General features: G+C 32.7%; 1 protein-coding gene across 6 annotated transcripts in view; it reads left to right on the forward strand.

Annotated features, from left to right (window-relative positions):
- The window catches only part of LOC128996802 (voltage-dependent calcium channel subunit alpha-2/delta-3-like), a 58,944-nt gene that overhangs the window by 23,990 nt on the left and 14,326 nt on the right, over positions 1 to 20,628 (forward strand). For 3 of the 6 annotated variants that reach the window (XM_054422278.1, XM_054422277.1, XM_054422280.1), the window contains 13 exons: positions 896 to 970; positions 1,496 to 1,600; positions 2,592 to 2,666; positions 3,659 to 3,815; positions 4,895 to 4,943; positions 5,409 to 5,548; positions 7,029 to 7,088; positions 10,869 to 10,962; positions 12,676 to 12,708; positions 17,224 to 17,340; positions 17,986 to 18,098; positions 18,421 to 18,581; positions 19,257 to 19,391. In XM_054422278.1, coding sequence (XP_054278253.1) covers positions 896 to 970; positions 1,496 to 1,600; positions 2,592 to 2,666; positions 3,659 to 3,815; positions 4,895 to 4,943; positions 5,409 to 5,548; positions 7,029 to 7,088; positions 10,869 to 10,962; positions 12,676 to 12,708; positions 17,224 to 17,340; positions 17,986 to 18,098; positions 18,421 to 18,581; positions 19,257 to 19,391 — 1,314 coding nt within the window. The remainder of the gene's footprint in view (positions 1 to 895; positions 971 to 1,495; positions 1,601 to 2,591; positions 2,667 to 3,658; positions 3,816 to 4,894; positions 4,944 to 5,408; positions 5,549 to 7,028; positions 7,089 to 10,868; positions 10,963 to 12,675; positions 12,709 to 17,223; positions 17,341 to 17,985; positions 18,099 to 18,420; positions 18,582 to 19,256; positions 19,392 to 20,628) is intronic. The other 3 variants (XM_054422279.1, XM_054422281.1, XM_054422282.1) reach the window with 3 other exon arrangements.

A 20,628-nucleotide genomic window follows, 5' to 3' on the forward strand; every position in this document is an offset into this window, starting at 1 on the left:
ATTAGGGGTAAAAAAAAATTCAAGGGGGTTTATAAAACTACTACACTTGTTATCTTGTTATCCAGGTTCCACTGGAGTGGTATTGTACGGATATGGTAAAATATGTCTTTCAGCATTGCATCTACACTTAGACCATAGACAAATAGAATTAAATATAGACCAACAGCAGTGCTGTGGTTAGCATAAGTTCTGGCGTCCACCGCTTGGAACGCTGTGTAGTCAAGTAGCGCGTGCCCAACTTAACCGCAGCACTGCTCTCGGTCTATATTTAGAAATATATATTCTATTTGTCTATTCTTAGACCTATACTGTTAAACTTACAAGATGGGAATAGTATATTATTCCACAAGGCGGAGAAGTTAGTGTATGGGTTAAGTGAAAAAGATGTTCCTAGTTTATGGCAAACTCATGAACATGTCCCGCAGTCACATTAAAACCGTCAACTTCTTCCACGGCCACGACATAATTGTGAACCTCTCCTACGGTCACTGTGAAATCATTCTGCGGTAAAATCATTACTGTGCGAATCACCTTCATTCGTTAATTTACAGTTGCGCATTTTTGCAAAAGTTTTTTCTGCAATTGCCAAAATAAAAGTTAGGCTTGACCCAACTCGAGCTTCGCCCAAGATTAATTCCCGACCCAAATGGACATCCTACAGAAGAAACTCATTCACTGCCTTTAAGAGTTAGAGCTCACTGAATTTACTAGACTGCTGATTTTACCGATCTTGTCCTGTAAACAACATTCTGGTCTGCAAAGACACCAGAAACCAGCTGCTTACTGTACATAGTGGCAAAAATATAAACATATTCACGTTTACAGTTTAATATTCAAACCTTTGTTACGACTAAGTTTGATTGTCATACCTTGAAACTTATATTATGTTTTTCAGCTGGGGGTCAATGCTTATGCATTCATTGTGACCAATAATGGTTACATTCTGGTGCATCCAGACTGGCGACCAGTGGTGAGCCTCTTTACTCATTTTTGTTTTCATATCTTTATTTGAGACCCAAAAACTAATCCTTGAAAAAGGTTTACTAAATTAGATTAAGCATAGGAAATAATAAAATAAGTAGAATTTATTTTCATTAGGGTTAACTTTGCACTGGTTAGTCAATGTTTATAAGCTAAGAGGTGATTTATTCGTTCTTTTCCGATTGTTAACAACCAACTCATTCAATTAGTAAAAAAGTTACAAAAACAAGTATTGCAGTTGGAAATTATAATGTTTATTTCATCATAAATTCCAAGATGATACCAGTGCTATATAAGATTTCCTTGCACAGAACCCCATCAAATTGGACATTGTACAACATTAGAAGTAAAATAGATTGCCAATTGTTAGTCAAGCTGTCTTACTATTTACCCCGAGTCCTAAAATTCCTTTGTATTTGTAACACACAGTTTCTACATTCATGATTCAATTGTAATTAAATTGCATCATAGTCAAAAAGTTGGTTTGATTAAGTGATCAATGTGCTTTTTTCAGTTTCAAGGAATCTTAAAACCCAACTACAATGCTATTGACATGACCGATGTTGAACTGATGGATGATGGTCGAGATCCTTTGGATTTCAACGAAAAATTGTTAGAGGTAAGAATAATGCAAAAATACATTATGTGGGGTGATGAATTTTACCAGTGTTTTGGACGAAAGAATATAAGTGTCCATTGTATAGATTTCATTTTTTAACTCAAGATATTATTACCTATACAAATATTTTGCTCTTTTTGTAGTTTAAGATATTTTATTCTTTTGTATATTTATTTGAGATTTCAAAAGAATATTGATCTTTGCTCCAGAAATTAAACTTATGGCCATTTAAAAAAAAAATCTGTTGGTGCAATTTCATACTTAAGCTAAACTGTTTCTTTTCAACGTACAATTTTCTACCCGTAAGTTATAGGTTATTTCAACCACATTCTAAAGTTTAGTTTTACTTACTTGAGACTAAGATATTTCTTATTCTAAAACTGACAACGTTAACACGGAAATGAAACTTCTTCTTGTCAGTAGTTTACGGTCAAAAATTGTAATTAAAAATGGTAATTTTAAACCCAAAGATAATAATTTTTCATTCTTATTTATTTTTTCCCTTACATGACAAAGGGAACTTACTTGAAAGGTATTATGTGAAAGGTTTAAAGGTACAATCTGAAAACCTCTATAAAAGTTTTGTTTCACTATAATAATAGCATTATTGTACTTGTTACGGTATTTGATTCAAAATTAATTTTAAATCTTGGATTTCAAATCATATATTTATTTAGCCACTGACTGACATGGTGTTTCAAATATTTTTTTATTAGCGGTGTATTGAACATATCTTACATAAACCTAACTGTACATGCACTGTGTGGGAAACGAGCTGGTCTAGTGGTAGAGCTCGGTGTCCAGGGTTCAAATCCCTCCAATCACCAATGGATTTGATCTATGTGATAATGCCGTGACCCTCTAGAACTAGCCTGAAGTTATGTGTGAAACAGTTCCGGGCTAGAACCTAGCATCCTAGAATGTAAAGGTGGGATTAAGAATCGTACACTGTGTGAAATAATGAATGACCTTGAAACTTTGATGTTCACAGTTCCGCAGAAAGCTAGTTAGGGGAAACACCACTGGCTCAATATCTCTCCCAATGAAACAGCATTTGGATGGATTGGTAAGAGCATTTAATATCAACATTTTGAATGTGTACATTTTTTGGTATTTTATGTCCTGCAATACTAAAGGGTGATATAATATTTAAATGTTCATCTTTTATTTTTCTGTTAATTTTATAACTTAGGTATTTAGTTACTTTTATTTCACAATAGTTGTTTCGGATAGGTTATCAATAAAAACTAACACAAAGTTTTAAAAAAAGATAAAATTCAAAAAGACCAGAGTCCCGCTGATCTGAACCATCTGTTGAAAAGCAAAGGACAATAGACAATAAACAATAGACAATTTCCTTTATTTGGAATTTCTTCAAGAAATACAATGGCGTGACAAGTATTTTTCAAGTATTTTTTTTTTACGTCAAAGGTTATTGTACTTAAGAAAAACAACAAAGCTATGTGTTTTGAAATATTAGCAATAGTGTCTAGTCAACCGGGATTACAATAATCACCATTTAGCCTGTGACCATCAGTTTATTAATTAATATTCTGCTGTTGGTTTTCTTCTAAGATCGTTGTGTCAAGAGAAAAAGAATATGATTATGGTAGATACACGGATATTTTTGCAAACAAGAAAATACATGATCATGGGAGCTATATATAGACATTTAAAGTTATAAAAATACACTGTTATAATTTTTTATACAATTTTACTGCATTCCCGGCTGATTAAAAGAATTTGATAATGGGACAGAGTGGTTCAGTTCCAATATATTGAATCATGGGGACTCTGGTGTTATTAATTTTATATATAAATAAAAATTACTTTTCTGTAGTTTTGTGCTAGAGAAAAACCATAACATCTGCCAAATTTTTTTTAACATTACAAAATATTTTTGAAAGTTGGAAGAAAATCATCAAAAACAAACTCTCTATATATATAAGAAATAAATATACCTTAAAATTGTCTTCAGCTGATCCTCGAGAATGGAAAAACTATAAAGTAGTATATTTACTCTACGAGGAAACTGAACACTTTTTAACATCGTTTCAGAGACGAGTTATGAGAGGTATGCGGTACTATTACTATAAGCCTATCCAGGAGAGGCCAGGCAAATATCCGCTAACTCTGGTCGTCAGTCTACCAGAACATTACGGTAGATACCAGGTGGACGGTATAGTGGAGACTCATCTACTCAAGCAGAGCAAAGGTCGGTGTGAGTAACTCTTTAATAAGAGTGCTCGTGTAGTATAACAGGGTGTTTATGGTCACAGAACCCACTTATTTTACAAAGAATTCACAGAACTCACTGATTTTACCAAGGCGTCACAGAACTCACTGATTTTACCAAGGCTTCGCAAAACTCGCTGATTTTACCAAGGGGTCACAGGGCTCACCGATTTTCATCTAAAGATTTTTTTTTATGTATAGAGTTAAAATTATTATTTTACTTTAGAAATATAAAGACTAGGGACTTACAACATACAAAAACAGGTCACAAAACAAAGTACTTTATATTTTGTCCAAATGTAAGACATCTTTAGAGAGTAGGTTTGAAGAGAAATGAAGAGAATTGTTCTTTAACCTAATAAAATAATTTATTGACTCGAAGAAAAACTGTACATCAAATGCTTGTAGCAGTAATTGGTGTCAATTAATTAACATAATCCACTTCCATATACAATCTCTAATTGCACATAAATTCTTTAAATAAATACTCTGTCTAGAACAAAATTTTCATACAGCATAACAGAACGTAGGCAAATAAAATTAACAACAACAATAGCGACACAAGTGTACTACGGTATATGAATAAATTCTTACATTAGGTTTACATTTTACTGTTTTGTTTTGTTGTATATTTAGACTCTAATTTTCTCGAACTTGATTTCTTTTCAAAAAAATTCTAACAAGCCACTTGGCTTTCCTTTAAAATATGATATTCATGTAATGATATTGTAAAATAAACATCTACTGTATTTATGATCCATTATTATTAGGAAAAAATGGAAAAGTGATACACAGTACTTAATTAGATTGATAAGTTAGTCAAAACCAGAACCTAATTATGCAGTGCATATAGCGCATATAGTGTGGGTACACTGTCTCTATTTACTTAGTGATCAACTTGTGATTTCTGAAATCTAGGAATGTTCCCTGTTTTTATAAAAAATTACATCATAAATACTTTTTGTGTCACAAACGCATGTTTGTCGGCCGTGTCCGTTAAACAGCTCTGATTTACGAGTATATCACATTGAAGTGTGAATTGAACTGTGTTTGTTGCAGGAAAGCTGAACTTTTTTGAAGGGAAGAATTGGAAAGTCCATCCTGACTGGTAAGCAGGAATTATAAAAATAGTTCATTTTCTTTTTATCCTTAAAATTTTCCCTTACCTTAAATGAATGGTAAGAGCTACCATCCATGTATTTATTTCAAATGTTCATTCTAATTTAAAATTCGAGTCTTTTAGTGTAGGATGAAACAACCCATTTTAAAATTTGAGCATTGAATGTCTAGGTACTGAAGCACAGTAGACGTCTGGTAGGGTTATGGGCTGATAAGCCATCTTCATGTTATTGGTTTGAGGCTTGAGACAAAATTGCATGCGCCATCTTGTCATTATACAAACCAGTAGGATTAATGGTGACAACCAGTTGTTTGAAAATAAATTTGGTTGTCTCGTTCCTTTTTGTAAATACCAGTTGAGCAAGACAAACAATACATTTTTAACATAAACTGCTTCAACCGACTTTCAATGGTATATTTGTATTCATATTTCCACAATTTAGAATTTTTACAGGTTTTACTGCAGATACCGGATGGATACGGAGGAAACTCCAACATTTAACAGCCCAGAGGAGGAAGTTGAGCATTTTTTTGCAAAAACACAATCAGCCGGGTGGAATTGGCCCCCGCGGTATCCCCCAGAACCTTTCCTATGTAAGTCTACATTACGTCATTCATGTCATTGTAGCTGTGTTGATACAATAGAAACTGAATAACAAGACTTTTGATTGAAAAGATAATTGTGAAAACTCAACCTATATATGCTTTCTAACAAGAGGTTTTCACATCCCTCTTTATTTTATTAATTCACCTTCTTCTAGGTCTTCTTTTGTTCTCCTTTTACCTATTAGCTCAACTCCATTTTCCTGGGAATCTTATTTACTTGCTTCCTCCTCACATGTCTTTATTTTTTCAAACCAATCTAATTGGTATTGAAGTCAAACTAAGTTGTAGTCTTACATCTGACAACATCGGTTAATCGAGAGTGTACTGGATTCACAAAAGTAGAATATTCCACTGTCACTGACAGTATTTCCGGCCAAGTACAGTTGAGACTCAAACCTTACTTTCAGTGACAAAAATGTTCTAATTTTTTGTGAATAGTATAAAGTTTTTGAGGTAATTGTGTCAGAATTTACTCTATTTCACATTGCTCCATTCTTGTTAAAATGCCACTGTTAGAAATTAAAATAAAATCTGTTTTGTCCGGCATAGTGCAAAAAAAAAGTGCAGTGACCTTAAATGAAGAATAAGCCTTGACAAGTACCTCAATAATAGGTGTACAGTGGTATACGGGTCTTGTTATTTAGGTTCTGGTATATTGACTTCATTATTGTAAATTATACTATCCGATAATGTTTTTATTTACTATTATTTTACTATAGTCGAGTCTACAGGTTACTGAAAAAAATCAAAACCAAGTTATTCTTTAAGTGTAAACTGTACAGTTAAGAATGTTGTTTAAAGTAAATGTATAAGGTTGGTTTTGTAACGTTGTGTATTGTTGAGACGTTACACTTTGTTAAACATTGCTTTAAGTTCGTCTTTGTTTAAATAGATTCCCAGTAGGCAGGCTAATTATTAATTACCACTGCGTCAGAATCCAGATTTTGAAATAAAAGTTAAGATATGATTTTTAAAGACATGACATTTTAACGCAAAGCAATAAGTATCACAGTCAATGATCACATTTTGAATCAATATTTTATCAATGATAACAAAAGCATTAACAATTTTCAAAACCATGAATCTACCTACGTCATGATTACCAAAGTGCAAATTTAAACCAATCTCATTGGTATTGAAGTCAGACTAAATTGTAACGTTTTACAGTCAAAATCTACTGTTGAATTTTTGTCTTCGGAAAATGATCTTGAACTGATGAAAATAACGGCTTTTACTTAGGATGTGTTGCAGCAAAACCATAGATCTTTGATGCAAAAATCATAGCTTGTCCCGTTGATTACTACAATGTATTCAAAATGTCAGCCAGTGTTTTCACTCGTTCAAGGACACAGTAATTTCCGGAATCAAAATTCGACAGTACTGGTTGGTTTGTTTTAGTTAGACAAATTGATCAATGGTGGTCCCTTTTTTGTTTCATTGGTGCAGTTTATACTTTTCTATTCCACAGCTAATGCAAGTGTGCCAACAAAAAGTGATAAGCCTGGGACTAAGATCAAACCGTATTTTTGTGAGTACCCGGTTCATCTAGTGCATGGTCGGAATCATTCATTTATGTCATGCATGACCCACTAAGTTCAGTGGAAACGAAAGTACAGGAAAATCTTACCGCTAACCATACAAAACATAATTCAGTGGGAACCTGTTTGTTTCTCAGTTCCTCAGGTAATTTAGCGAATCTCTTCCCAATATACTTCACAAACGCTCGGGTTACGGTATATTTCAAACCAAATAAATAATATCATAACTGAAGTTGTTTTCAGACTTAAAAAGTATAGGCCTAGTAGCCTATTGGTTGGAAATATAAATTTACGTCAAAGGTTGGACATGAATTGGATTGAGAAAGAAATCACTTACTGATCTTTAAGAAAATCTATGGCATTCATGAATGCCTTAAATTGGGGTTTGAAAACAATCTTTATTGTATATCAATATATTAAAAATATGTATTCTTCTGGATTCTCATTTATTTCACACTACGTCATGTAGGATTGTGCGGATTTTATTTTGTAAAAAGGAATAAAATCAAGCTTGTAATGCTGAAGCTTTTTTTATGTCAGTTTGAAAACAAAACCACCCTGTAAATTATTTGAACTGATAATAATTTTTGTAAATTAAAATTAAATTTAGTTTGCAGATACAAGTTTTAACATCTGGCTTGCCTTTTCTGCTTATTTCCTTTGCAGCCATAATGACCTTTTCTTCCACTAGCTCCGAATCATCTACATTTTCAGCTAAAAAAAATCCATTTGTTGTAAAAAAGCATTTTTTTTGCTATTGTTGGCTTTTAGAGCGTTTTGAGTTTAACAATGTTGGCCAATACCACCGGTCATCTGAAAAGCAAGGTCAACCATTGTTAAGTTATCCGAGCTGCTGTGCAAAGCCAGCCAACCAACCAATCATAGGCCACATAACCTAGACATGGTTTATCAGGATGACAAAGGGTTAATCAGAGATTTTCCATACATCAACATTTTGCTAACTACAAACAATATTTGGTAGCTGATTTCATTGTTCTCCATCACCCATTTACGCCAAACTGTTTAAGAGCAGCGAGTCATGTTTTGTCATCATGTTTGTAGATTACACAAGGTAGAAATATCTGTTGAGATTTTTGTGCATGCCCGCACATTGTTAGCTGTGGAACAGAAATTTATGCATGCAAAAGTTCCACAAGTAGATTATAAATGGACACTGCACTTAGTTAAGTTGCACCATCAACAACACATCCGTGTTGTTAACGTGTTATAAGTATTTGTGAGTAGTTTTGGTTAGAAAAAATTGTAGTACTTTGTATTTGTGGTGAAATATTTATTGGGTAAGAAGTAAGTGTTTGGGTTGTGGTCTAGTGGTTAGAGCGTAGGACTTCTGTGGTAGGCCTATAGACCAAGGTTTAAATCCTGCCGTTCACTTATAGTTTCATCTATTTCATAGACTCGTTACGCCATTTTTAACCGCAGTAAGTTGAATTGTTTGAAAATAAAATTGATAGGTTTTTCAAGAAAAGACAACTTACTTTTTATTGGAAAAATACTTCCATTAACAATCCCTGCAATGAGTTAATCTGTTAAGTACCTATTTATGTGAAGTAAAAATGTTATTTTTATTTATTTCTTTTTACCACCCTGAAATGGACTTGGAACTAATAGTCAAAGCTTTATGGGAACTAGCTGGTCCAGTGGTAGGTTGTGGGCTTTCTTTGGAGCCCGAGGTCCTGGGATCTAATCCTGCCAACCAACATAAGGTTTTATCCATGTGATAATGCTGCAACCCTCAACGACTAGCCTGAAGCAATGTGTAAAGTCAATTCCAGGCTAGAACCTAGCGTCCTTGGATGTGAAGATGGGACATTAAAAAGTAGAGGCTTTGACAGTTATTTTTAAATTATGTAATGTATAATAAAGGGGCTGTGTAGAACGTATAGGACTGTAACAACTACAATATACAAATTGTAACTTAATTATAAAATTAGTGTATAATGTCATAGATTAAACGTACACTTTGAAGATTTGTCTTCCTTATGGTCATGAGACGATCCAGCCAGTTAAAAAGTGGGGTTACTTTCTTATATTTTCATGAGCTAGGTGTTTGGGATCTTCCCTCATGAAAATTTTTGAAACATAATAACTTTAAACATTTTGGGGCAATCTATATATCGGCATAATTTAAAGTCAAATTCAAACTTGTCTAATATTTTTTACTTTTTGATTTAAACAAAAACATAAACCACCCCAAAGGAAGGCTGCACTCCTCCCCCCCTTCCATGGATCCGCCCATATCCATGGGTGAACTGAAGATAGATTCTGCCCATCACATGTAGAGTTCTTTTTAAAATTTAACTATTTATTTTTGTTATTTCACCGACTTTAAAACTTTTCAGTTTTGGGTTACATTACTATACATTTTCAGCTTAAGTCTGTGGCATTTTAACCAATAGCTTCTGATTATTAAATAAAATATGAAATGAATAAATAACGCAGGGCCCGTGCACGAAATGACATTTTAATAGGTTTCTGAACCCATCTCCGAGGCTTAACTATTAATGCCTTTTAGGTAATCAGCTGTTAAATTACAACTGACATTAAAACCGGTATTAAGTAAGCTGCTCGCCAACACCTGGATTTTTGAAGGCATCCATTAAAAATAAATCAAAGGCCAAAGTAATCGAAGCCCTTAAGAAATACACTTTTTAACCCTTTGAGGTCGATTTTTTTTTTCATTTTGCAGAGAGTATATTTTGCCATTTGAGCAGTCGGAAAAATGGCGCCCGGTGACCTATACTCACCATTCGACCAAAAAAATTAACTTTTTGATTTTTCATTTTTTTTCCCTTATAGTATGTCATTTTTGAGCAGTCGGCAAAATGGCAGGCGGCGACCTATACTCCGACCGCAAAGGGTTAACCACCATTTGTCACTGAGCAATATTATAAGCTTTAAAATGACACTTCAATTGAAAAAATCTGTTTAGTAGGAAAAGGATGGGAAAAGGGATGAAACAGAGAAAAATTTTATAACTGTACTGTCATACATGGTCACCTTAATAAATGGGCCCAGGGTCGCAAGGAAGAGAAAAACTTCCCCACAAAGTAGGGGGAGAGAGGCACAGTCATCTCTTGGGATCGCATCACATGCAAACTGCAGACCTGTACATAGATAGATTTTAGATAACTAGATAGTACTGTATATGGATGGGTGGAACATAGAAAAAAACTGGGATTTGTTACATCAGTGCAAGAAAGATTTTTTTTTATTTCATCCTAATTACCTTGCCCTTTAACTTTGAAGTCGTTTAATCATGTCACCAACTTACATCATCAAATCACATAACAATGGCCATATTAGCTCAAATAAATCACAAACCCCTCCCATTTTTTTTTTTTCATATTTAAATACTACTTTTACGTAATTTCCACACATCAATCACTGTATCTGACATCACTTTTGGGTGAGCCAGCAGCTTTGTTTTCTGATCTGCTTATCTCAACCAAGTAAACAATTTATTTATGAACTACGGCTTAGCCTCTGGTATCATAAATTATAGTAACAAAGTGTAAACTTAAAAAAATTTAAAAGAGAAAAATTAATTAACATCAGCATCTATGAATGCTACTGTACATAAAACACACTGATCTAAACTGTCTTCAGATTTCACAAAAGGAAAAAAGTCCACTTGCAGCATCTATTGTCAATGGTAATACTCACTTGCTATAGAAAATTTGCTGGTGATGGGTATGTGAATAATTATTGTCTATGATTTTCTATTTGTGAGAATGTTTTATCTTTTCCAGGTGACCGAACCCTTTTCCTTTCCTTGGTGTTTGACGCCAAAGTTACAGCTTGGTTCAACAAAAACGTGAGTGCTGCCTCAGCCGAAGACAAGGGGTAAATATATATTCAATAAAATGTTCCTCGCACTTGTATGTTGGTTCACACGCATTTTGCCGTTGCACCTCTTTTTAAAACTGATTTAATGGGGGAGGGGTGTTTGAAATCTAGGAAAAACCCCTTTCTATTTTTTTTACAAATGATTTTTTTACCTGAGGAAGTGTTTGATTGTACTCAAAAAATCACCGTTAGCATTACAAAAAAAATGTATTTATCAATATTAGCGGTGAATGGTGTTTTTGGAATCTTTTTCTGTTTGATAATATTCACAGTGGAATTAAGTGATTTTAATTAGTTACCCTTAAATTAAGAAACTTTTAAAAATAGAGTTGTTGAGCTTGCATTTTTTAGAAAACTGTGAACTTAATTATAGCCCAATTGCTATAAAAAAGATCATATAAGTTAACTTTGATATTTTCTATTAACACGCAACAGCTTCCAAAATTACATATGGGAGATGTGCTTCCTGAAAAAATCCTTTTCTAGGATGAAGAATCATTGTTATTTGAAATGACTTGAAATCCCTGGACTCCACAACTTTCTCATGTAAGGTATCCTGACGGTACTTTACATTTTTGTTTAGATCAAAAACATCATTACATAGTATTTATTTGTAAAATAAAAAATAAATGCTCAAGTCTACAAGCTATTTTATGTTTTAAAAAAAAGTAGGCCTACAGTAAAATATTTGAGATTTTGCTAGCAATCAAAAATAAACTCAAAAGACTATTAAATATTAATTAGGTAGTTAACATAACAAATGAATATTTGTAAACAAATCTTTATTCTATTGTCAAAATACAATTGATGGACACAATTACTATTTAATTTACATAACTATAATTAACGATACATGTTTTAATCAGGAGCAGCAAGGAGTAGTCTAGTTGCTTGATTAGCTTTTGCACTTTCTATAACATAAAATATACGGTTCTGATGCCTTTTGATTTGATACTTTACTTAAGATATTTATTTACATTTGACTCATTAGCCAGATTTATTTATTTGGCTTTAATACTTTGTAATTCAAAGGGGTGTTTCATTTAATTTAATGGTTGTAAAATTTAGCTTCATTATCTCATGTGCTTAAGTTTTTTTGGGCAACCTTAACATTTTTAAAGTAAACCCCCTTTAAGTGACACCTCATTTTTGAAAAAAATTAAAGAATGGTGAACACCAGAGCTCACTATCTCAAGATATCACCCAAAATATCCCTCTTTTTGGGAGCACGCAAAATAAAAAAAAAATATATAAAATGAAACTTCCTGCCAAGGCTGTATGACCACCCATAAATAAATCTGTAATATTTACTTAGGAACAAATTAGAGGGGAGGGAAAATTCCTTTTTTACACAAGAACATTAATGTTAGAGTAAACCTCATAAAATTTTGACAGGCTACCATTTTGGACAGAGAAAATATAGCAAACTCCGCTATTCACATTACAAATTTTGAGTTGCCCCCAAAATCCCCCATTTTTGGGGGACACTCAAAATTTCCAAAATCATAAAATGAAACTTCCTTCTGAGATTGCACGACCACCAAAAGGACATCTTTGTATATTTACTTAGAAAAATATTAGATGGGGGGTCTTGGCTTTTTATTCACTCTGTATATATTTGCAATACCTATAAAATGTTTTGAAGGCATCAGAACTGTACTTGTGCACTGTTGTTTGTAGTGTACTAACCCTATGTTCTTTGCACCAAAGGCCCATTGCAAAGCTGATGGTTTTGCTATCAAGGTAAAGTAAACACAATCACACGCTTTTTCCCACCCTAGTAATTCTCTGTTAAAGGCCTGACCTAACTAAAGATTAAAAAAATAATAATTCAAATAATTTATGGTTGTATATTGTAATTTATTGTGTCGGTTGTAAAACCTGTGATTACTAGGTTTGTGCAAAGTTTTACAGATTTATATAAAGTTGTGGTTTGGTGATTTGTGTTTTACAGTTGAACTCCTGAAAATATCATCACAGTAAATGGTACTTAACAAAATTTTGTAACAAAAAGAAACAGTGAAAAAGCAAATTATTAATATAAACTACTAGCTGTAACCCGCGGGCTTTGCCCCGTTTAAATTCTTAATTTTCAAGATTATCTCGTTCGCATGGCTCAATCACGTCCTGGTTGAAGTTTGTTCGCTACGCTCACTCACCTTTATGTTGGAGCTCGTTCGCTACGCTCACTCACCTCTAGGTTGGAGCTCGTTCGCTGCGCTCACTTGCCTTCAGGTTAGCTCGTTCGCTACGCTAACTCGCCTCCAGGTTGAAGTTCGTTCGCTACGCTCACTCACCTTTTGGTTGCAAATTAGCTGTTGTCATAAATGTAAAAGAAATAATAGTGCTGCACCCTGTTGGTAATCCTTGTAACTTTAATGCTATTGAACATCATAGAACAGAACCAACTTGTTTAGTTGAAACAGCTGTTAAGATTCAATAATTCCATTTCTCATAAGGTTAACATGGGAAACTCCAGAGCCACTGGGGCGAAGCCCGAAAGGATTTTTGAAATAAGAATATGCCTATATGTTAATCGGGAATGTGAGCTATCATCATGCCAAATTTCAGCCCAATCCGACCAGTATTTTTCGCGTTCACTTGTCACAAACATACATCCATACATCCATACATCCATACATCCATACATCCAAACTTTCTCATTTATAATATTAGTAGGATTTCCTAAATGAATACATACAAATTTAGGCTTATTAAGTATTTTTGTAAAATCATTCCAAATTAAAGATTTTTTGAATTTACTAAAATACTCGGATTTAGGTTTTGAATTTATTTTATGGTCAAAGTGTTCAATTGTTTTGTTTAAATTTATTTTAATAGCAAAATAATAGGTATTATTTTTTAAACTTATGAGAAAATGCACTTGCTAATTCAGTTTAAGGTGAAATTCAGGTAAACGTAGGTCTTCAACAAATTGCTTGGTTGCAAAGTAAAGCGGTTTTGTAAGAATAACTTGTCAGATTAACTTTATTAGATCTTTAATTTAACATTTTCCAGTACCACTCCATTCATATAACAATTTGTATTAATTAAAATATTGTGTTTCTAAATTTAAACCTCCAAAATCTTTTATCCCAATTCTAGACACAATAATTGACACTTCATTAAAATCTGAATACAACTACAGTACTACAATGACATAATTTCCCCGTATGCTTGTAAAACTTAATATTTACAAGTCCTTGTTTACTTCCTAATGCTTTTTGATATTAACTTGCATATTAACTGTTTTCACAAAGTTTAACATTTTATGTGGTTTGACCTAATTTAGCTTTTACAGTTGTGATGAAGCAAGGAGAAGACCATCTGGAAGGAGTTTCTAAAGAATCATGTTGGTTTCCTTATTCATTGTTTGTATATAACTTGGAACTAATTTATTTTCACTTATATTGTCTGATGAGATTTTAATAATCTAGCAGATGATAACTGTTTAATCTCCTTGGAATAAATAAGAGGGCAAATGACTAAACTTTGCAGCTAACTGTTACTGACTGTTTGTTATCATTTGCTGATTTCACTTTCAGTTGACTCTCAGTAAACTGTGATTCGTACTCGGCTGGCGTGTCGACTTGCCCTGCATTAACGGATTCTAAGACGATACTGAGCGTTGAATAGTGGAGGGAGAAGTAAAGAACATGATGCTAGTGTTATTTAAACTAACTGTTGTGATAGGAACCAGTTAGATTACCTACGGACAACCCTACAGGAGACACTAAATTGAGAGTAAAATAAATTTAATGGCTGCTTGGTTTTGTTCTAATCCTTCATTAAATACATTTCTCTGTGTAATTCTAATTGTAAGTTTTAGCATGAACGATTAACTGTTTTGTTAGATATTTATTCGAGACTGTGACGAGGGGTAACCTGATGTTGGAGCTATCACTGTTGCTCGCATTACTAATCTAAACTATGCTTTATAATGTTTTATTGTGTTTTTTATAGCTTTCACAGGACAAAGGATTTGTTTTCATAATCAAACTAAACCTTAGTCTTTTAATCTATGAATCTGGATGATAACTTGTTTTGCTAGAGTAAGCTGTTAAATGTATCTACTATAATCTGTTGCTGTTGGTTTTTATGATTGTTATATGATTTTTCTCTACAGGATTCACAGGAAAACTGATTATAAAAGTGATTATTATAGGACTAATAATGACAGAATATGTACGCATGACTGCAACTACCTAGAAAAACCTTTTAAATCAACCATTACAAGTAAAACGATTAATCGGTATGATGGTGAAGGGAGCAGAACAAAATTGGTCCTAAAAATATTTAGTAGCTTTAAAGCCTAAAAAATAGTAGGCCTATATCATTCCTTAATAGAATCTTTCATTTCTTTTGGGTTATTTCTTTATGGTAGCACATCACCTAATAATTTAAATAGTATTCTAGAACTTCAAAAAAGGCAATCCAAATAATGTAATTTTTTTAAATAGAATCCGCCTAAGAACACTTTAAGGAAATTATGGCTGTTTTAGCTGACATTTATCAACTAGCTCTTCAATATTAAACCAAATTGTGAAAGATTACCAATAACTGAACTCTTCATAAATAAAGCCTAATAGAAAAGGGGATCAACTGGTTTACATAATCAACTGGCTTAAAGACATAATTATTATCGATTTACAAGAAAATCCAATCTTATAATGTCATATCATAATTGAAGGTATATAAAATATAGATGATTTAAATTTATAAAAAAACATTTAAAATTATTTTTCATTAAAAGGCTGTTACATAAATAAGATGATTTTTTTCAATTTCTTGAAATTTAATACTGATAATAATGTTTTTGGTAAAATAGTAAAGAAAGTAATACGATTAGCTTAAGTTTTTATTTTAATGTGACAAACTAAATTCTGTTCAATGTGTCTGTGTGTCATAAATGTGCATCACAAATAAAGTTGGTTTGATTTGATTCCTGTCTAACTAATCGATCCAGCATTGCTGCCAAATTTAAACCAGGACATAGTGAAAAAATGTAGGAAGCCTTAGCTATGAATGTTTAACCTATGATGAATTTTAAAATATTCCTAACACAGGGAAGTCAATGTCATAGAACTCAATGTATTGTTAACAAAAATCTCTTCATTCTAAATTCTTATATTTATGCTCTTAAATCAATGATATTGTAATGACTAAAATGTTTTGTTCAACCTTTTTGGTCTCATGATATTTAATTTGTATATACGTGCGGTACGTTGGACACTGTTTTTACAATCCATTATATGTTAGAAATTCACAATCTAATTGTTGGGTTTGTTTCATGGTGGCGATGTACTAATCTTAAATAAATCTGTGTCAACCCAAGCCATGTTTTAATCCCATTTCCGCTTACGTTCAACAGGATTTTACAGTGTTTATAGTGTATTTTTAATTACCAAATGTTTGTTTTGTTATTTACGTTAATAATATTTTCAACTAGTAAGTTTCAATTTACAATGTATATACAATTTAACGTATTTCATGTACAATATGTTTATTTCAATTTGGTATATTTTATGGGATTTCAAAGACAATGATGTTATTCTCTTATTTTATAAAATGCCAAAAGATTGAATAGTTAAAAAAACAATCAGAAACAAGTTCAAAAAGTCAACCTTACACTCCTTATGGAATTATTTGTGTACCAGTGTAGTTGTAGCTATATTTGGAAAATTTATTCAACCTAAATAAATAATGCAAAAAGCAATAAACTAAAAAAGCCATAAATTTAACCACCTTACAAATTTATAATTGGCACCAAACAAACTAATTTGAATTAAGCTCTAACCAAACAAAACAATACATTTCAAATTATTACTCGTCCTCACATAATACAAACTAAGAGTTAATTGCACAATATAAAACTGTCTTTAAAATAAGAGGAAATCATTATATCGACATCAACCTTTTCAACTGTAAACGGATATGAAACACATAAAAAAACTGGTTTCAGATTATTCAGTAGGATAAGCAGTATTTTTTTGTGTCCTAAGGTAATATTGGTTCGGTACTGTACTGAACAGCATTTGTGATTAATTTTAACTCTTCAACATATCTCAAGGAACATTTTTGTAATGAATTTGATCATTTAGTTACTGTATTATTTTACCTCCTGATGATTTCTGGTTTACTTTATTTAAGAGTTTTACCGTTCAAGAACATTTACGCTGCCCCTTTATGATTGCTGAATTTGTTATTAAAAATTAAATCGATAATGTAGGATTATTAACTCCCAGTGTTTTGTTGTAGAAAGGAGTTCAAGCAGCGTTTTGGGCTAACTTTGGTTTTTCTGGCGACCCGGAGTGGACTCACCCGATGGCAGGATTTCCCGGATGTTCCTGGAAAAGACGATCAACCTTCCGGACCGTAAGATTTGTTGTTTGGGTTGAATAGTTTTTTAACAATTTCTGATAAAGTAAAATTTTAGTCCATGTTTTTTTTATTTAGTAGCTCCTATCTGTCACAGTATTTTTATTTATCTTTGTGACCATATCTGTTATTCTTAATGTTTTGGGTTTTTTCTGTTGCTCAGTTTAGTGTGGAGTGTGTTTAGATGAATTTGTCTATAGGGAAGAGTAGTCTTCATGATAAGACCTTAGTCTGGATACCGTACATTACAAATTGTAGTTTTTGGGTCCTCTGATGGCCAAAAACAGTTTTTTTGAATTCTTTCATACATGTATATTAGAAGTGTGTTTTCAGGCACATAACTCTTTACAAATTCACCCCATATTCATGAAATTTAGAATAACTCGTGTAAACTAATATCTTATGTATATCTTATGTATCTTATGTATGTGAATAAATGTGAAAAGCGGAGTAGAATTTGCACGTCAAAAATCAAAATTTAGGATTTTTCTTGTAACTACTACAAACCTTTTTTACTTTTACATCTTTTTCCAAACCATCTAGAGTCTGTCAATCAATTTTATCTTTGAGAAAAAATGTTGGTGTTTAAGTGTTTTTATTTTTATTTTTATTGTTTTGTTAGTTAAGGTTGTATTTTTTCAGGCACTTTAAAGATACCCATGTTCGTGCGATTGATGAGGTCTGGTACAGACGAGCAGTGGAGCAAAACTATGATGATCCTGACAGATTCATCTACACTGTCCCCTTCAACAGTGGTTAGTATAATGATCAGTGTATGGTTATCTATAAATAACAAATAAGCCAAGGATTGTGTATTTGAACCTAGCCTAGACAATGCCCCTTTAACCCTTCCTGATTTTACTTTTGTATAAATAAATGAACATAACATCTACAACCATTATGCAGGTATATCAGTCACCCATCTGGGATAGGTGGGTAAATCGTCTCGAGCTATACCATGTGGACGTACAATGTTTTAAACAGCTGCAAAACTTTAAGACGTGATTTTCTCCCCAATTAATTTACCAGCTGTCCAAAATGTCAATGTAGATCATTCACTCTGTTAATTTTCTTTAGGTATTCTAGGCTCGGAAAACCTGATCAAGAATGAAATACTGGTGACAGCAGCCAACGCCATCTTTGCTGAAAACGGAGATAAAAGGGCACCAGCGGCCGTGGTCGGGTTTCAGTTCCAACATTCCGCACTTCACAACCTCTTTATGAACATCACACGTAGTGTAAGTTTGATGGAATCTAAATTGAGGTTCGGAAGATTTTTGGAGTCTTTAAGATAATAACCCCCAAACTTTGCTCTCAGCTAGCTTTTATGTAGTTTTTCCAAAAACGCAGTATAAATACAGAACGTCTTTTTAGTGTTTATGTATAGTATAGGAGTTTCATAGTGTCTTTTTAATTTTTATTTAATTTTTTTTTATTCTCACAAATGGCAACTCTTAAGTTTCAAACTTTAACTAACAATACTTATCAACCTACTCTCTGAGTAGTCCTACATCAGGACAAAATATCAGTGTTATGTTTTGTGGACTTTTATTTTGAACCCACAGAAAAGGGTTCTTTTTATAAATGTTTTCGAATCTGAAGGTTCAATTACAAGCAAGACTGTTAATGGGCCCAGATTATACTTGGCATTGGGCTATCAAATGATGTAATCTAACAAAAGGTTAGATTGTAAGAAATCTAGGGTTTTACCATCCCCCTTACAAAAAACGAGGGAAAAGTGCCCGTGGCGCTGATAGACATAAATAAATGTTAAGTCTTAACACTCTTTTAGAGCCAAACAGAGAAAGTTTTATTAGTTTTTGTTTTCACAGCTTTCAGATTTTATTTAACGTTTAATATCTTACCCCGTAAAACTAAAATGTTACAGACATTAACTTAATGATTGTCAATAGTGTCCGACAAGTATGGGAGACTGTCGACACTCCCAAACCTGTGCGAGCGACAGTTTTGAATGTTTCGTCCTCGACAGCAACGCCTACGTGATACTGTCGGAAAACAAAGAACACACTGGCTACTTCTTTGGAGAGGTAATCCTCCAACTGTCACTAACATATTGTAATCCAAGCATCAGGTCACAAAACATTATGTAAGAAAATAAGTGTTTCACCTCAAGTTTATGACAATTCCGAAAATAAAAATGTTCTGTAGAATAGTTTTATTTTCGGACCATTTTGGTGTCAATTGGTTGACCCACTTGTTATGTGAAGCATGTAGAGAAAGTTAAAAAATGTACATTAAAATTTATTTTTTGGATGAAACTGCTCTAGAATATTTACGTTCAGACACGTTAAGCAGATTATTTAAATATGTAAAATCACTAACATGTCAACTATGTTGAATTTAACGTAACTAGAGATTGGTATTTTAATAGGGATTTCATAATGTTTGATTTATGATGTTGATAATATTTGATATCTTGATATATTTTACATGTTTAAAAATAGGTATTTACCTTTTTGTTATTCTTAGGTTGTCGGTTACTCATCACTAAAATAAATAAATAAAATAAATTAATCACAATTGGGATATGCTTCTTTTATCAACCGCCATGCAAGCAGCTTCTTTAAGATTTCTTAATTTCCAGTCTGCTTCCTGGTAGATCATAGTTGATTCAGACCAATGTATTCTATGTTCTTCAGAGAAAACATGTTCACTTAGTTTGGAATAACTCTCCAAATGATTACTAATGCTCTTCTGGTGTTCTTTTAGTCTCTTCTCCATAGGTCGTGATGTTTGCTCGTAATAACAGGAAGCAGACTGGAAATTAAGAAATCTTAAAGAAGCTGCTTGCATGGCAGTTGATAAAAGAAGCATATCCCAACCTAGTGCTACAATCAGCCCTATGTTTATACCTTTAATTCGAGAAGAGGTTGAGAACAAAATTAAAATTGGAAAAACAATAATAAATTAACTGTGACATCTACATAATAGATACATATAAAAAATTTTTCCTACTAACTTAATTTTAAAATAATTCAAACATATGTTAATTAATTTATAAACAAACATTATAAATCATAGTTTATTTACTTGATATGTTGTTAATAGAGGCTGAAGATGAGTTTTGATGTAAACTTGAAATATACCTCGACATTTTTAGTAAATTGTGATTAATTTATTTTAGTGATGAGTAACCGACAACCTAAGAATAACATTAACCCTAGGAGTGGCCAATGTTAGAAGTGGGGAATGGCCAACCCATTTTGGCGATTTTGCAGACCTTTTTTTGAAAATTCGTAAAAATTCAACCGTACAAGTAAACCT

This window comes from Macrosteles quadrilineatus, unplaced genomic scaffold (assembly GCF_028750875.1).
Source record: "Macrosteles quadrilineatus isolate MER2022 unplaced genomic scaffold, UCM_ALF_1.0 Scaffold_6__1_contigs__length_79288215, whole genome shotgun sequence".
NCBI classification, from domain to species: Eukaryota; Metazoa; Arthropoda; class Insecta; order Hemiptera; family Cicadellidae; genus Macrosteles; species Macrosteles quadrilineatus.